The 15,508-nt window shown below is 40.9% G+C and overlaps 2 protein-coding genes across 2 annotated transcripts; one reads left to right on the plus strand and one right to left on the minus strand.

Moving 5' to 3' along the window:
- Positions 1-2,077: 2,077 nt before the first annotated feature.
- On the plus strand, positions 2,078-6,764 carry LOC307015903 (G-protein coupled receptor 35-like). The gene is made up of 3 exons (XM_079644861.1): positions 2,078-2,512; positions 4,519-4,904; positions 6,018-6,764. Exons 1-3 carry the CDS (start codon positions 2,147-2,149, stop codon positions 6,166-6,168), a joined length of 903 nt encoding a protein of 300 aa, XP_079500987.1. The 5' UTR covers positions 2,078-2,146; the 3' UTR covers positions 6,169-6,764.
- A 1,416-nt stretch (positions 6,765-8,180) lies between these two features.
- LOC307022356 (uncharacterized protein) lies at positions 8,181-13,594 on the minus strand. Its single transcript, XM_079655133.1, has 4 exons — positions 13,437-13,594; positions 10,924-11,185; positions 9,696-10,112; positions 8,181-9,323 (listed from the first exon to the last, which is right to left on the minus strand). The coding sequence occupies exons 2-4, from the start codon at positions 11,182-11,184 to the stop codon at positions 9,078-9,080; spliced, it is 924 nt and encodes a 307-aa protein (XP_079511259.1). The 5' UTR covers position 11,185; positions 13,437-13,594; the 3' UTR covers positions 8,181-9,077.
- Positions 13,595-15,508: the final 1,914 nt, after the last annotated feature.

Below are 15,508 nucleotides of genomic sequence, written 5' to 3' on the forward strand. Positions count from 1 at the left end.
AGCTAAAGAGCTAATGTTGGGCTATAAAGGAACTACAGCGCGGTCACATGACTTCACGTCTCCACCTCTAAGCTAAAGGTGGCTAATGTTGGGCTATAAAGGAACTACAGCACGGTCACATGACGTGAAGTCATGTGACTGTAACAATACCAGTAGGGTATTTACTGACATATTTTATGTGGTAGAACGAAACGTTAAAGTCTCTTCAGCTTGTGCTAATCACAGACTTTATTTCAGGCTAACAACCAAAAAACCATTCAGAAAACCCTTGACCTCCAGACCAGGGGACAGGAAGTGAGGAAATGCTGAGTCATGTCAGGGTTTTAGGACTCATTTCTGCACCACTCTACTTCTGTCTGACTGAGTGAACAGATACCTAGTCACGGGTAGCAGAAATCCCACAGCTTCTGCAGGCTGAGATCCTCCTCCTGACCTGGTTGTGAAATGAAATCGTTATGAAACACAGTATTTCTGTTTGTGGGTGTTAGTCGTGACTTTGAAAGCTTGTATTCCCAACAGAGAGTTTTGTATCGCCACACTGAACGCACATCAGTAACTCCTTGCATTATATTTCTCATTTATGCTCAGCTTGCATCACCTGTTTACTGCACCGTTGCATCAGTGAGACGAATGTGCAGCTGTAGTTCTGCTGCAGACAAATCAAACACAACTGGGATCAGATTTCCCTTCTTAACATGCACTTTAAATGACATTAAATGTAAAAGCATATTCTGGCCAATGTCTTCGGGAAACTTCAGACGTCTTTATATGACATATCCTTAATGCATATTAACTCAAACACTTAAGGACGCTCCAGACAACAACAGGTGTTTTGCACCCTGAAGGCAAACACTTACTCAAAGACTAGACATTATTACAAGGGGGTCATTTATTTTAACCCCTGCAGCTGTAATAACGCCCATGTGTTCGTTTTCAAACCACACAATCCCTGAAGCAACCTTATTTTGCGTTACTGCCCAATCGTTGAGAAGATATAACCATCGTCCTTCAGACTGGACCAATCCAACGCAGTTTAATTCCCTTTGGACGAGTTTATAAACCTCTGTTCTCGTTGATGTTGGGCTACTTACAGAAACGTTTAGCAGAACAAAAGGACTGCAGGACGCTGTGAACCCTTCCAAGGTAAGATGGGTTCTTTATGGAGCATTCATGCATGGGTAGAATAAAAGTAGTCCTCTTAGACAATATCTCAGTTTGGTGTTAGTCTGTAGTAATCTGGTGGTTTTGGTCTTAGTTGACCAAGATGTCTTTAGTTGAAAAGTCTTTTTTTATGCACATTTTCATGCTAAATATCTCATTACCAAGTAACTAAAGAGCAGAACTCTGATAAACATGAGATTTAAAAGCTTTTGCAAGGAAATCAGTTTTACAACATTGCTTATTCCACAATATTGTGTGAGTGTTAACTTCAGATTTCTTGACTTGTTGTTCCTTCAATTTGTTTGCATTAAAATGACTTCTGGATCGAAAGCAATTACGTAAGTTTAAAATGTAGTCTTTAGGGGTCAAAACTTAAGATTCATATTGCCAACATCCTCATCCTCCCGTTTCTTTCTCATAGCTATAGCTTGTACCTCAGCCACCTCGTAGATGCATTAATGCACATATCTTGTTTCTTATTATATATTTAATTACAATTCTATTTCAATTGAAATACTGCTAGATTTTACCAGATTTTACCATATTTTTTTATGTGATTATAGTTTTTGTAAAATAGTTCTCTATCTGTGTTTTTTTTTGCTTTTATGCACACCAAGTCAAATTCCTCGTATGTATCAACCCACTTGGTGATAAACCTGATTCTGATTCTGGTGGGATAGTTAATCCTTACACAAAGCTAACTATCTTAAGTTATTTTTATATAACTTTGCATGTCTTGAGCTGCAAGAGAATGTGTAAGAAAAGCCGTTATTAGTGTTTTTTCAATAAGTTTTCATTAAAGTGCTTAAAGACGGATCAATCAATCAAAGGTGTTATTACTGTAAGCTACAGTGTAGAAATGGCATTGACATTCTTCTGACCTGAGCTCCTTCAACGATGCAACATATATAATAAAACACAGAAGCTAAAACACGTTTCCTTTGCATATCTTTAATTGAATAAGTATCCCATCTCCTCCTTCCCGATGATGATGATGATGAACTCCACCTCCACCCTCTTCCTGAACTCTTCCTCTCGTGGACCTCCTCCATGGTTCCAGTTCTCCGTTTGCTCCGTGGCTCCGTACGGATTCATCTTCTACTTCGGGGTGAAGGTGTTCAACCTGTTGGTGGGAACGCCCTGCAACGTGCTGGTTCTCTGGCAGATCGCCTCCAGGAAGAGCGACGCCTGCACCTCGGACATCTTCATCTTCAACCTGGCCGTCATGGACGCCTTCTTCTGCCTCATGACGCCCATCGAGTTGGTGAACCGGCTGCTGCTGGACGACCAGCGCATCTGGTACTTCCAGAGGTTTGCATACGGGATCAAAGACGTAGCGCCGCTGTTTCTGGTGAGTTTCTGGAGACATGACTTCAAACCAGAGCCAGAGATGCTTCTGTATTTTATTATATATGTATGTATATCGTTGGAGGGGCTCAGGTCAGAAGAATTGAATTGTCAAAGTTACACACATCCTTTACTCAAGTAGAAGTACAGATGTGTTTAAAAATACTCTGGTAAAAGTAGAAGTACTGACTAAACTTCTTTCCTCAAGTAAAAGTAAAGAAGTATGGGCTTTGAAATGTACGTAAGTAAAAAGTACCGTATTCATCTGGTACTTCCAGATAACTTCATTAATGTATATAATATTAAATTATACACAGTGTTTGATGCAAGTTGTAGCATCAGGTGCTAACGTCATTAGCTTTTATGCTTCATTGATTTTTGATCGTTTTGTGATTTAATGCTTTCACATTCTCTCAAATCTCATGAAAGCCTTTAACACATAAAGCAGTCAAATAAAACACTTTATGCTTAATTCATTCAGATGACTGTCTGTCGTTCATTTGAGGGCAGACAATGTAGAGCATCCAACTTTTGACAAACGTTGGGAATGCATTTACCTATACAGAAGATGGGCCTTTATTGACGGGGAATTCTAAAGCCAGTTGAGTAGCACTTGAAATGTTTATGAAACCTGATGTACTTATATTATTCTGTTTACTTCAAGTTTGTATTTTGTCGGTCGAACGCACTTATTGTAAGTGGCTTTGGATAAAAGCGTCAGCTAAATGCAATGTAATGTAATAATAATGTAATGAATTCAGTTTTCCACTCTGTGTTTTGTATACATGCACATGCTTCTAATATAGAAATACACACAGTTATGTTTTTTGTATCACACAAATACAAATACACACATATTTATTCACACATGCACATGCATTGAGAGGTCCAGAGCGGAGAGCCTTCTTGGCGCCAGGAGCAGTTGGGGGTTAGGTGCACCTCGGCAGTGGAGGTGAACTGGCTGCTTGGGATTTAATGCTATTATATTTCACATTTTCTCAAATCTCATTAGCGCTCTTAACACATAAAGCAGTCAATAAACCACTTTATGCTTAATTCATTCAGATGTCCTTCCTATTTGTTGTTCATTTGAGGGCAGACAATGTAGAGCAGGGGTGTCAAACTCAAGGCCCGGGGGCCAAATCCGGCCCGCGACTTCATTTTCTGTGGCCCCATAAGAGCTTGCAAAGAATATGATATGTTTGTTATATGGTTACATGGCGAAGCCCGTTGCCCATAAACTACATGTCCCACAATGCATCTCAAATTTGACTTTTTTCTCAGAAATTGCCTTTTTTTCTTCAAAATATGCTTTTTTTCTTCAAAATATGCTTTTTTTCTCAGAATTTGTCTTTTTTTTCAAAATATGCCTTTTTTCTTAAAATGTGCCTTTTTTAGCAAAATGTGATGTTTCAAAATGTTACTTTTTTTCCAAAATGTTAATTTTTGCCCCAACATTTCACTTTTTTTTTTCTAGAATGTGGCTTTTCTTTCTTAAATTATTTTGTAACATTCTCACTGAAGAGACTTGCAATTATTTGCCCTAGACTCCTGCTTTCAGACGTAGTTAATTATGAAGTTATTACCCTATCCCATAATAACCCAATGCAGAGGCAATATTGTAATATAATACATTATTTTATATATATTAAATATTTGTATATGTATTTTTATATAGTCTTAAAGTTACAACTGGCCCTTTGAGTGCAACCGTATTGCTGATGTGGCCCGTGATGAAATTGAGTTTGACACCCCTGATGTAGAGCATTACAACATTTGAGCCTGGATATTTATTTTCTAAATGCAAAAAATCCCTTTTGAGGTCATTTGAAGAGCTAGATTATATAATTTCCTTTAACAAACGTTGGGAATGCACAGAAGAAGGAAGTAGTGGAGTACAAATACTTTGTTACTTTGCTTGGGTACTTTTTTCTGGTATCATTTACTCGACTACTTGTTTTGACTACTTGAGCCACTCCTCTAATACATATTGTCTCCATGCTGTTGCAGGTGTGTATCTGCATGGACCGCTACATGGCCGTGGTCCATCCCATCCTCTTCACTGGAAACCGGGACAATAAGATCCGTTTTGGGATTTCGGCGGTGGTTTGGGGTCTGATCCTCGCCTACGCCCTCACCAAGAGCATTCTGGGGGTCATGAGCGTGAACGAGCTTTTCAGCGGACTCATCCTCTTCTCCTTCGCCCTCATGGTGTTCTGCAACCTCTCCGTGATCTGGGCTCTGCGGCGCTGCGTGGCCGGGAAGGAGGAGATGCACCCGGTGAAGAGGAAGGCCTTCAAGATGGTGCTCATCATCCTCGCCATCATCGTCTCCAACTACCTGCCGCCCGTCGCTCTCATGCCCTTCGTGTCCTACTACAGCTTCGTGGCGTTCAGGTGCCGGATATTCAACACACAGAGATGTTTTTGTTTACTTTAATCCACCAATCAACATGGAGATATTCAGTGGTGATTGTTAGGGGCGAGCAGTAAGACAACCGGACTCTTGGTTTATTTAATGTTTCTTTAGTTACCCAAAGATTAATAATAAACCAAGAGTCTTTCAAAAGGCCCATAAAAGAGAAGATGGCCAGGTGTGATCGAGCAGGAAAGAGAAGTTTCTGTATGCAGACGATCCTTATCTCTCTTTAAACTATACTCGTCTTTATTTACCGAAGACTGAATCATAAACCAAGAATCTTTAATAACTGGGCGTATAAAATACGTCAACAGCAAATAACTCTAATAAATCAGAAACCTGAATGAGAAATATGATGCAGATGATGCTGCTACTTACGGCAGCGTTGCATGCTTCAACGGAGACGCTTCCCATTCACTTTGAATGGGGTGACGTCACGCTTTGCCGAACAGCATTGTGGTTCCGTCGCGTCGCTTTGCCTCCGTTGCTCGCGCTGAAAGTTGAGAAGAGTTCAACTTTTCAAGCGTCGACGGAAGCGGAAGCGGCAGCCAATCAAATCATATGCTAGTAAGTACAAGCATTAGCCAATGAAACCACGTGCTTGTGTGTCCGGGGCGGGAGATTCATGTGATTGGTTGTTGGTCGCGCACCAGACACGCCCACCGGCAAGCTTCAACGCACGCTGCCGTGTGGACGTACCATTACAGAAAAGTGGGTTCGTTTAGCATGAAACACTTAAAGGACAAGTTGAAAAAGAAAGTAGAAAGAAAGTGAGGTGATAGAAACCTATTACTGATCAAAAAGTGAGCAACGATTGAGAGCTAAACATTTCAGATGTGTGTATCTCACACTGCTCTGTGACTTTTCATGTATCTTTGTTATTCATGTTTTATATATCTTTGCTTTTAAATTAGTGTTTTTAAATAACATTTCATAATATGTCTCTTAATGCTCTTAATGTCTTTCATTTATTTTCGTGTTTGTATGGCACCTTGAATTGCCTTGTGTTGAAAGGTGATGTATATAAACTTGCCTTGCCTACTTGAGATATAAACTGTAATGAAAGCTCTCTGGTCGTCTCACTAACTCAGGTGCCAGATCAGCATCAGCGTGTTCTCCATCATGGACCTGAGCTGCAGCATCGAACCGCTCCTCTACATCACCAAGATGGACCGGGGGGACGCACGCTGCTGCGGACGCTGCTTACACCGGAGGAAGAAGGAGGAGGAAGGGAAGGTGTGATCGAGACGAAGAGAGAGGTTTCTGTTTGCAGACGGTCCTTTTCTCTTAAATAAAATAATATGAAACACACAGAGATGTTTTTGTTTACATTTAAATCTCGTCTAAAGACCTACTTGTTCTCCCGTGCTTTTGCAGACCACGTATCAGACGCATCACTCTGTGTTTTCTAAATTGCTGTTTTCTATTTGGTTGTGTTTTAAATGTTTCACATCGTGTATGAGTTTTTCAGTCTGTGGCTACAAGGATGGTTTCATTGTCTCGTGTTTCAGTCAGTGGTGATCGTTAGAGACGAGCAGTAAGACAACAGCACTCTTTGTGTTTCTTTATTCACACAAACATTTATAATAAACCAAGAATCTTTAATAACTAGGTCAGGGGTCGGCAACCCGCGGCTCTTTAAGCCCTCTGCTCTGGCTCCCTTGAGCTTAGACAAACATAAGAAAGAAATAAAATTAAAATATTTGTAGGACTATTTAAATGTTGTTGCACGGTTGAAAATGTTTCGTATCTTGTATTTTGAGGTGATACTGTGAAAAAGCGGTTTTAATTAGTTCATTTAAAATATGCGTCACATCTTGCTACGGTCCCGCGCCAAACCTGACCCCCGGCTCGATGAGCAAACTATGGATACATTAAAGAAAATAAAAGTATTTACGTATCGAGGAAGAACACGGAAGAGGAAGACAGCTGACGTCAGTCATCATTCAATCAGTAAACTCTTTTTAGGGTGCAGCTCTATGTTTTATTTATTTCAAAGTGGGCCAATTTTAATTATATTAATTTCCTTCAAATATGCAGAGGACTCCCCAAGTGCTGTATTGATTTATTTTAAAGTAGGCCTGTGTATTTTTTTTAATTCTTTGTTTATTATTCGAGGAAAAAAGTTTTCTATAATGTAAGAAATAATAAATGCAAGAAAACTGTAGTTGTTGTCTTTGATGTAAAAAAACAATTGGTGGAAAAAGGGGAAAATGGCTCTTTTGGTCAAAAAGGTTGCAGACCCTGGACTAGGCCCGTAAACAGTGGCGTCTGTATGTACAAAAGTGGTTGGGCATGAACAACTTGGATGTGTATATAAAAGCTTCTGGTGCTTTTTTAAACACGTAAACAAACAGCTGTAGGCTATCCATGGTTCTGATAGAGAGAGGGGGGGGGGATAAGGAAAACACAGAAGCTCATCACCGAGGTCACAATATCAATCGATCCAGCAGAGCAATAGCCTAGAGGCAAAACACAGAAGATCAACACAAGATATGACATAAAATGAACTTACCAAATCTGAAGTAGACGGTCAACTTCAATCATTTTCTTTCCGTTTTACTGATTGTAATCGCTGTACGCTGCTCTCTCTTGTCTCCTCTACACTTTTTGCGGCACACATACTTACAGCCAATCAGCTCTCTGAATTATGAGATGACGTTTGGTAGGTATGGCAGCACAGTGCCCCTATGGTGATAATTTTTTTGCCGCACACATTGAATAGAAAAATACTCTGAGCATGCGCAGTATAGTTTTTACAGAACCCATTCACTTAGACAGTGAGAGGGAGGGGCATGATCGGGGCTTGCCCCACATCGTTCAACGCGGCTCAATAGGCACACTGTAGACACTCATTAGAAGAACGCAGACTAAAACAGAAATGTACAGACGAATCAGACGACTAAACATGATCTTTAAATATATTTTAACATATATATTTTTTTCATATTTTTGGAATTATTATTTTCATTACTTTCTGCTGACACTAGGTGGGGCTGTGCCGCCTGCCCCTAATGACGAGTCGCCACTGAATATAACAGCTACTCAACGAGCGTTAACTGAACAAACCGACCTCAGATATTACTAAAGCAAAAGTTGCAATACTAAAGACAATACTACTATATATATATAAATATACACATTGTGGGTATTATTACTACAATTTGCAAACCAGTTTTAAAATGTACAAAAACATCTTTACAAACTGTTTCTTTGTGACTGCATTTTTTTGTGGAAACATTCAGAATATCACATTTACACTTAACTCTTTCTTTTAACAAACACATGCTTCAGTATATTCCAGTTTAAGAACTATGATGCAGATGATGCTGCTACTTACAGAAAAGTGGGTACTTCAAATATAAAACTGTAGTAATTAAATCAGTTTGTGTTGTTACTTTGAGAGTTGAGTTGGTCCTCCAGGCGGTAGCAACGTCTCGTTAACACCTTGACTTTATTCTGCTTTTCAGAGAGCAATTAGTGGCTCATTAATTAAACCCTATTATTAGGAACACACCGTGGGACCAATTAGCAACAGAGCGGTTAATGAGAGGGCACAAAGATTATGTAAGTGGTTAAATAAGACAATACGTAACACAGTGTAAGCAATAAAGAAACATATGCAGTCATTTTATTACATTTGGATTTGATCAAAGCACATCTTATTCAAAGTCTTAAAAATGATGTGGAGCAGGAAATTAAATCCCTTACATGTTGAAGGTGTTTACACAGAAGAAAGAGGAATAACTTCTACAGTTAAAATGTTTAATATATTGTCTTTTGTGTAACGCTCTTTGTTGCCCGACATATAAATGTTTCTGAATTTGAACATGAGAAAAACACTGAATAACAGACGCTCTGAAAGATTTGGACATCCTGACTTTTATTGTCCTTAAGCAAAAAGTAAAGTAAGTAAAAAAGAGAAGTATGGAAATAATGCAACACAATAATTACAACATTTTCCATAAAATCTTTCTTTAAAATAACAGTTTCAACATTTTATTAAAAGATAAAAAAATCACATTTAGCATTTTTTATTCTCACAAGGATACATTTAAGAAATAACAACTACATTTCCCATGATGCTTTGAGAGCACGTCTATGCCTGAGACTCATGGGAGATGTAGTTAAGTCGAAATAAACTACAGATATTAACTCTGAGTGATTTTCCTGTGCAGTTCCTTCAGATCCTCCTCACTGGCTGCAGGTCCGTCTTTTGAGGAAACGTACCCAGGATAGGTGGGGTGAAACTGGGGAGGGGCTGTTAGCTTAGCATCCCCTTCCTCCTCCGAAGCTAACAGCGGTATCAACTTAGCGTGAGCGTAATCGATTTCAAAACCCTCAAAAATAAGCCCCACCCCCGACGCTCCAAGCCCCGCCTCCAGGAGCCTCGCCACCTGGAAGAGGAATAACTTTTACAGTTAAAATGTGTAATATATTCTATATCTACCACGTCTTTCTTTAAAATAACATTTTATTAAAGAAAATCAGGAATTTCTTTATGATCAATCACATTTAGCATTCTTTATTCTCACAAGGATACATGTAAACAATAACAACTACATCTCCCATGATGCTTTGAGAGCACATCTATGTCTGAGGCTCATGGGGGATGTAGTTAAGTAGAAATAAACTACAGGATTAACCCAGAAAGAGGAATAACTTTTACAGTTAAAATGTGAAATATATTCTATCCTATACCTACAAAATCTTTCTTTAAAAATAACATTTCTATTAAAGAAAACCAGGAAGGTTTGATGCTCTCCCACCTTCAGTGCTGCCAGAACCAGCCCCTCGTAGTCCTGCTTCTCTAACCTGAAGATATCAGAGGTCAGAGGTCGGCGCGGCACCAGAACCGTGAACCCGGGGGAGTTTGGGAAGGGCGTGAGGAAGGCCACGTGACTCTGGTCCTCCCAAACCCTCCATTGTTCCTCCTCCCCCCGAATGATGCGAGGAAACAGGCCGGGGTCCGCCGGGTCGACCCCCAGGAAGGAGAGGTTCTGGGGGGCGTTGGGTTCTGGGAGCTGGGCTCTGATCCGGGTCTGGATCTCAGAGAGGCGAGAGGAGGGCCAGCGGGGGGCCGTTCTGGAGGAGATGTATCCTGGATCTATAGCGTTGTAATCCTCCTCTCCCGCCAGGTGGGGGCGCCACTCCGAGGCCAGACCGTGAAGAGGCAGGATCCGGATCTGAGGGGAGGAAATACAAGGTTTTATTCAAATGGAGTCGGACGAAACGGAACACAATTTTAAACATTTTTTTACATTTTTACCTCTCTATTATATTTGTTATCTTATATTTGTTTTTAAATGTTCTACTCGTATTTTTAAGTATAGTAAGTAACCATTTTTAAGCTCCATAATAAACACAGATAATATCTATTTAAATATTCCCGGAGATGTTAAACCGTGCACTCTGACTGTACCACTCTGGACTGTACCCCTCTGACTGTACCCCTCTGACTGTACCACTCTGACTGTACCCCTCTGGACTGTACCACTCTGACTGTACCCCTCTGGACTGTACCACTCTGACTGTACCACTCTGACTGTACCACTCTGACAGTACCCCTCTGGACTGTACCACTCTGACTGTACCACTCTAGACTGTACCACTCTGACTGTACCACTCTAGACTGTACCACTCTAGACTGTACCACTCTGACTGTACCACTCTAGACTGTACCACTCTGACTGTACCACTCTGACTGTACCACTCTAGACTGTACCACTCTGACTGTACCACTCTGGACTGTACCACACTGACTGTACCCCTCTGGACTGTACCCCTCTGGACTGTACCACTCTGACTGTACCACTCTGACTGTACCACTCTGGACTGTACCACTCTGACTGTACCCCTCTGACTGTACCACTCTAGACTGTACCACTCTAGACTGTACCACTCTGACTGTACCCCTCTGGACTGTATCACTCTGACTGTACCCCTCTGGACTGTATCACTCTGACTGTACCACTTTGGACTGTACCACTCCCTCACCTGTGCGGGGGTGTCTCTGTGAGGCCGGTGCACCAGAGCACACCTGAGCACCCCGAGGCGACGGCAGAGCAGCTGGGAAACGCTCCGAGCCCCGAGCAGCAGCTGCAGGAAGCGATGCTCCTCCAGCTGGAATACGCTCTTCCCTGGGGGGCCGGGGGGGCACAGCTGCAGGGTTACACACCCCGGAGTACATGGGTGGGGCGAGAGGGACGCCAGCAGACCCTCAGACCCCCAGATCACAAGAGGGGGGAGAGAGGACATCCTGTGGGGGGAGAGAGAGCATCATGAGAGGAGAGGGAGAGCATCATGTTGTCTTCAAAACACATGTTAAAGTACATTGTTACATGGCTTAGTTGAATACTCGATTCTGATTGGTCAATTCAGAACATGTGACACGTTGTTAATCCAGAACAGACCGACCGCTGTCAAGGATTTATTGACCGTTGTTAAGGACGCTCACATCTGCACAAAGAAGCCTGTCGGGGTTCTTTCCCCCATAATGACCACCTCGCTGCACATTATCCTTACATGCCCCCATAGTATTAACTTTCAAACAAAAGTTATTGTGTATGTCATTAGAAAAATATATTGTATGCTATGTTATAAACACGTCATTAAAAAAGGCACAAATTGCCTCATAAACAGTTGAAAAGTAAACACCTTAAATTACTCGTATTTAAAAGCTGATAGTGTCTTTGGATCAAACCCTGGACATTTTTGTTGTGGCCAAATTGCGTTACTATTTAAGACACTTAAAACCACTGCAAAGACACTTAAAACCACTACAAAGACACTTAAACCACTACAAAGATATATTTTATTCTGTAGATTGTGTACATCACTTTTCACTTTACTGCTTGTTGCACTCCTGGTTGGAAGCTAAACTGCATTTCGTTGTCGTAGTACCTGTAATCTGTGCAATAACAATAAAGTTGAATCTAACCTTAAGCAGGAACAAATGTATTGACTTAGTACATATCTGACATTAACGATTAAACACATTTGTGCATTCTTTAGAAGAGAGAAACTTGCTCTGTCATACTGGGTCAGGCTACAAGGAAGTGGAGAGGGAAATAGTGGAGAGGGAAATATTTCAAACAGAAAACGAGAATGCTGGGAATATGCAAAGTTCCAGGGGCGTGGGTTTGGCTGGATGAGTAAGTAGAGAACGAGGGCATCTGGAGTGGAGACTATCACGTTTGCCAAAGCGAGCCCATTTAGCCGTGTTCCCCCATGGCTTTCCCCAGAAGCTAATATAGATGTGAGTATCATAGAAAGGAAAAAAGAGTGGCAAATAAATGAAGTGGGAATTAAAACGAGTACCTGAACGAAAAGTACTACAATTACCTCAGAATGTACACAGATGGATCTAAGAAGCAAGAATACGTGGGGATAGGCGTGTATATACCAGAACTCAAAATATCAATCTCAAAACGAGTGTCACATAACTTATCAGTTTATACAGCAGGAATAGCAGCAATTATTGGGCTACAATGGGTTGAAGAGGTCAGACCTGATAGGGTGGTGATATGCACAGACTCACTATCTGCTTTGGAAAGCATACAGTCCACAATAACTGCTAGAGAAGATTTATTGAACTTAACCACTGCTTGCTGAGACTTCAGAGGAGGGGACTAGATGTGCAGTTATGCTGGGGGCCTGCACATGAGGGGGTAAAGGGAATGAACATGCTGATAAATTAGCAAAAGAGGCGTTACTTAAGGAAATAGCAATTCCAGTTTCATTTGGAAAAGGAGAAGGAAAAGCAATAATTAAGAAGAAGGGTTTGGAAATATGTCAGAAAAGGTGGGAGGAAGACCAGAAAGGGAGGAGATGCCACAAGTTACAGAAATCAGCCATAACATACAGAAAGTAACAGACGGGAGGAGATCACCATCACTAGACTCAGACTGGATCATACAGGATTAAACTGCACAATGTTTTTAAAGGGAAAAAGCAAAGTTGAAGAATGCAGGGGGTGTGGAGTGAAAGAAAATGTGGAACACATCATATTACACTGCAACATGTACAAAACAGAGAGGGAACAACTAAGAGACAGGGTCAGAGAGGCAGGAAGGGAGTGGAGCCTGATGGGGACACTGGGAACAGAAGCTGAGGGGGTAGGAGCTACCAGGAAGGGAGTGGAGCCTGATGGAGACAATGGGAACAGAAGCTGAGGGGGTAAGAGCTACCAGTAAGGCCATTCTTAAGTATTTAAGTGAAACAGGATTGATTGGAAGAATTTAAAACAACATAAATACAATGGTATAATTCCACAAGTGTTGATAGGCTGATATGGTGATACACACTATTGTACAGTAGGTGGCGGTATGCACCTTAAAGCTGTTTGTAATCGTCCAAAAACCGAGAGAAGAAGAAGAAGACTTCAGGCGAGCTTTTTGAGACCTCCTCCGGCTGCAATCGGCTATTCTCGTCTACTTTCGAGGCGAGCCGCAGCTCATCTCAAACAAGCCTATTGTTAGAACGTTAGTAAGTCACGTGATCCGACCTACCTTCTGATGATAGTCCTGGGAAACAGCGTGAAGTGGATAAAGACACACACCTGTCCTCTGATCAGAGAATAGAGAGGTAAACACAAACAGCTGACAGACAGTCATGTGACTTCTGCTCATTCTTCTTCTTCTTTTCTTCTTCTTGTGCATCCAAAATATTGCATTACTGCCTTCCACTGGATTGATGATGAAACTACAATTATTTATATTTTCAAAGTAAAATCTTCACAATCAGAAGCAGGTTTATAGCCAGGTAGGTTCACACATACGAGGAATTTGACTTAATGTCATGGTGCATACATCAAATATAAAACAGGAAATAATACAAAACAAAAAATCTTTAAGGACACCGTAATAAAATATAATTAAATAACAATAAAATAAAGCAGTAATTTACATGGAAATAGAATGCTATGAATGCATTATAGGATATAAAATATGAAACATGTGCAGTAAGCAGTAGGAACATTGTGTGATCAATGAAATGTATATAGAGTCTGCGTTGTGGCTGAGGTAAAGTGTCAGTGGGGGGGCCGGGCCTTGTTTAAGAGGCCAGTAGCGGAGGGGAAGAAACTGTTCAGGTGGCGAGAGGTTCTGGTCCTCATGGAGAGAGGTTCTGGTCCTGATGGAGCGCAGCCTCCTGCCAGAGGGGAGGGGGGTGAACAGTTTGTGTCCAGGGTGGGAGGGGTCGGCCACTATCTTCCCGCCTCAGGGTCCTGGAGGCCTGCAGGTGGTGGAGGGATGGCAGATTGCAGCCGATCACCCTCTCTGCAGAGCGGATCACTCGCTGCGGCCCGCCCTTATCCTTGGCTGTGGCTGCGGCGTGTCAGATGGTGATGGAGGAGGTGAGGATGGACTCCATGATGGAGGAGGTGAGGATGGACTCCATGATGGAGGAGGTGAGGATGGACTCCATGATGGAGGAGGTGAGGATGGACTCCATGATGGAGGAGTAGAAGTTCACCATCATCGTCTTGACTTTTTTATGATGTTTAAACTGAATATACTACGACTTTAAAATAAATCAATGACACAGAATGGTATGATTTATTTCCACATGCTATCTTTTATTTTCAACATACTAGTATGACTTCTTTCATCCAATTTTTCACAGAGTATTTTATGTATTTTTCTCATTTTTCAATTATAAATAAAAGATGTTCGACACACAACTATGTTTTTTTTACTGATATTTGTGACTTCCTATGATGTCTTTTTAAATATACTTCATTTTTTCATACTAAACTTAGTTTTTTCTCATATTTCTGGGCATCTTATACCATGTCATTCTTTCAGGACATTTTCGACAAACTAAACGATTCATTAACTTTTTCTAAACATACTTTAATATGTTGTTTTATAGGATATTTTCAACATATTGTAACATTGCTATGCAGCACTCAACACACAATACAATGATTTTGATATATAAAAGGTTTTGTTTCAATGAGTAGAAGAAATACAAATACAGTGAACAAAACATGAAACAACGACTTTTACTCAAGTACAAGATCTGAGTACTTCTACTTTTACTCAAGTACAAGTGAGCTGCTGCCTATTGAAAGGTGTGAACGTGACGTTTAACTAGTGGGTTTATATATACAGTCTAATTACAATATACAATGAACTTTCCTCCTTTTGTTGACACATTATAATATCAGTTTTCATGTTTTTGAAACGCTATACAATCAGCCGCCAGCAGAGGGCGCTCTTGAGCTGCAAAGTGAACTGCCTCCTCATTGGTTGAATGTCACACCTCGCTTCATACAACACCTCCTGACTCGTATAAATGATTATGAAACGCATGTAACATCTTTTCTGAATAACCACTCCCTGTTTCATCAGAGGGTGAATTATTCTTATTTTGAGGCTTTTTCTTAAGCACACTTACTCTTTCTGGGGAAACTCGATATAGGATTAAACACACACACACACACACACACACACACACACACACACACACACACACACACACACACACACACACACACACACACACACACACACACACACACACACACACAGTCTATTTTTGTATATTTACAGATGTTACATATGTCCATGTTTTAACC

This window comes from Notothenia rossii (genome assembly GCF_949606895.1).
Source record: "Notothenia rossii genome assembly, chromosome: 1".
Taxonomy (NCBI): Eukaryota; Metazoa; Chordata; class Actinopteri; order Perciformes; family Nototheniidae; genus Notothenia; species Notothenia rossii.

What these genes read in the sequence shown, in the direction of transcription:
- LOC307015903 (XM_079644861.1), top strand. Translation starts at nt 2,147, where the DNA reads ATGATGATGATGATGAACTCCACCTCCACCCTCTTCCTGAACTCTTCC. An exon ending in ACGTAGCGCCGCTGTTTCTG is followed by an intron (nt 2,513 to 4,518) that starts GTGAGTTTCTGG and finishes ATGCTGTTGCAG; the next exon opens with GTGTGTATCTGCATGGACCG. An exon ending in TACAGCTTCGTGGCGTTCAG is followed by an intron (nt 4,905 to 6,017) that starts GTGCCGGATATT and finishes TCACTAACTCAG; the next exon opens with GTGCCAGATCAGCATCAGCG.
- LOC307022356 (XM_079655133.1), bottom strand. Translation starts at nt 11,184, where the DNA reads ATGTCCTCTCTCCCCCCTCTTGTGATCTGGGGGTCTGAGGGTCTGCTG. An exon ending in ACAGAGACACCCCCGCACAG is followed by an intron (nt 10,113 to 10,923) that starts GTGAGGGAGTGG and finishes TCCTCCCCTCAG; the next exon opens with ATCCGGATCCTGCCTCTTCA. An exon ending in TGGTTCTGGCAGCACTGAAG is followed by an intron (nt 9,324 to 9,695) that starts GTGGGAGAGCAT and finishes TTCCTCTTCCAG; the next exon opens with GTGGCGAGGCTCCTGGAGGC.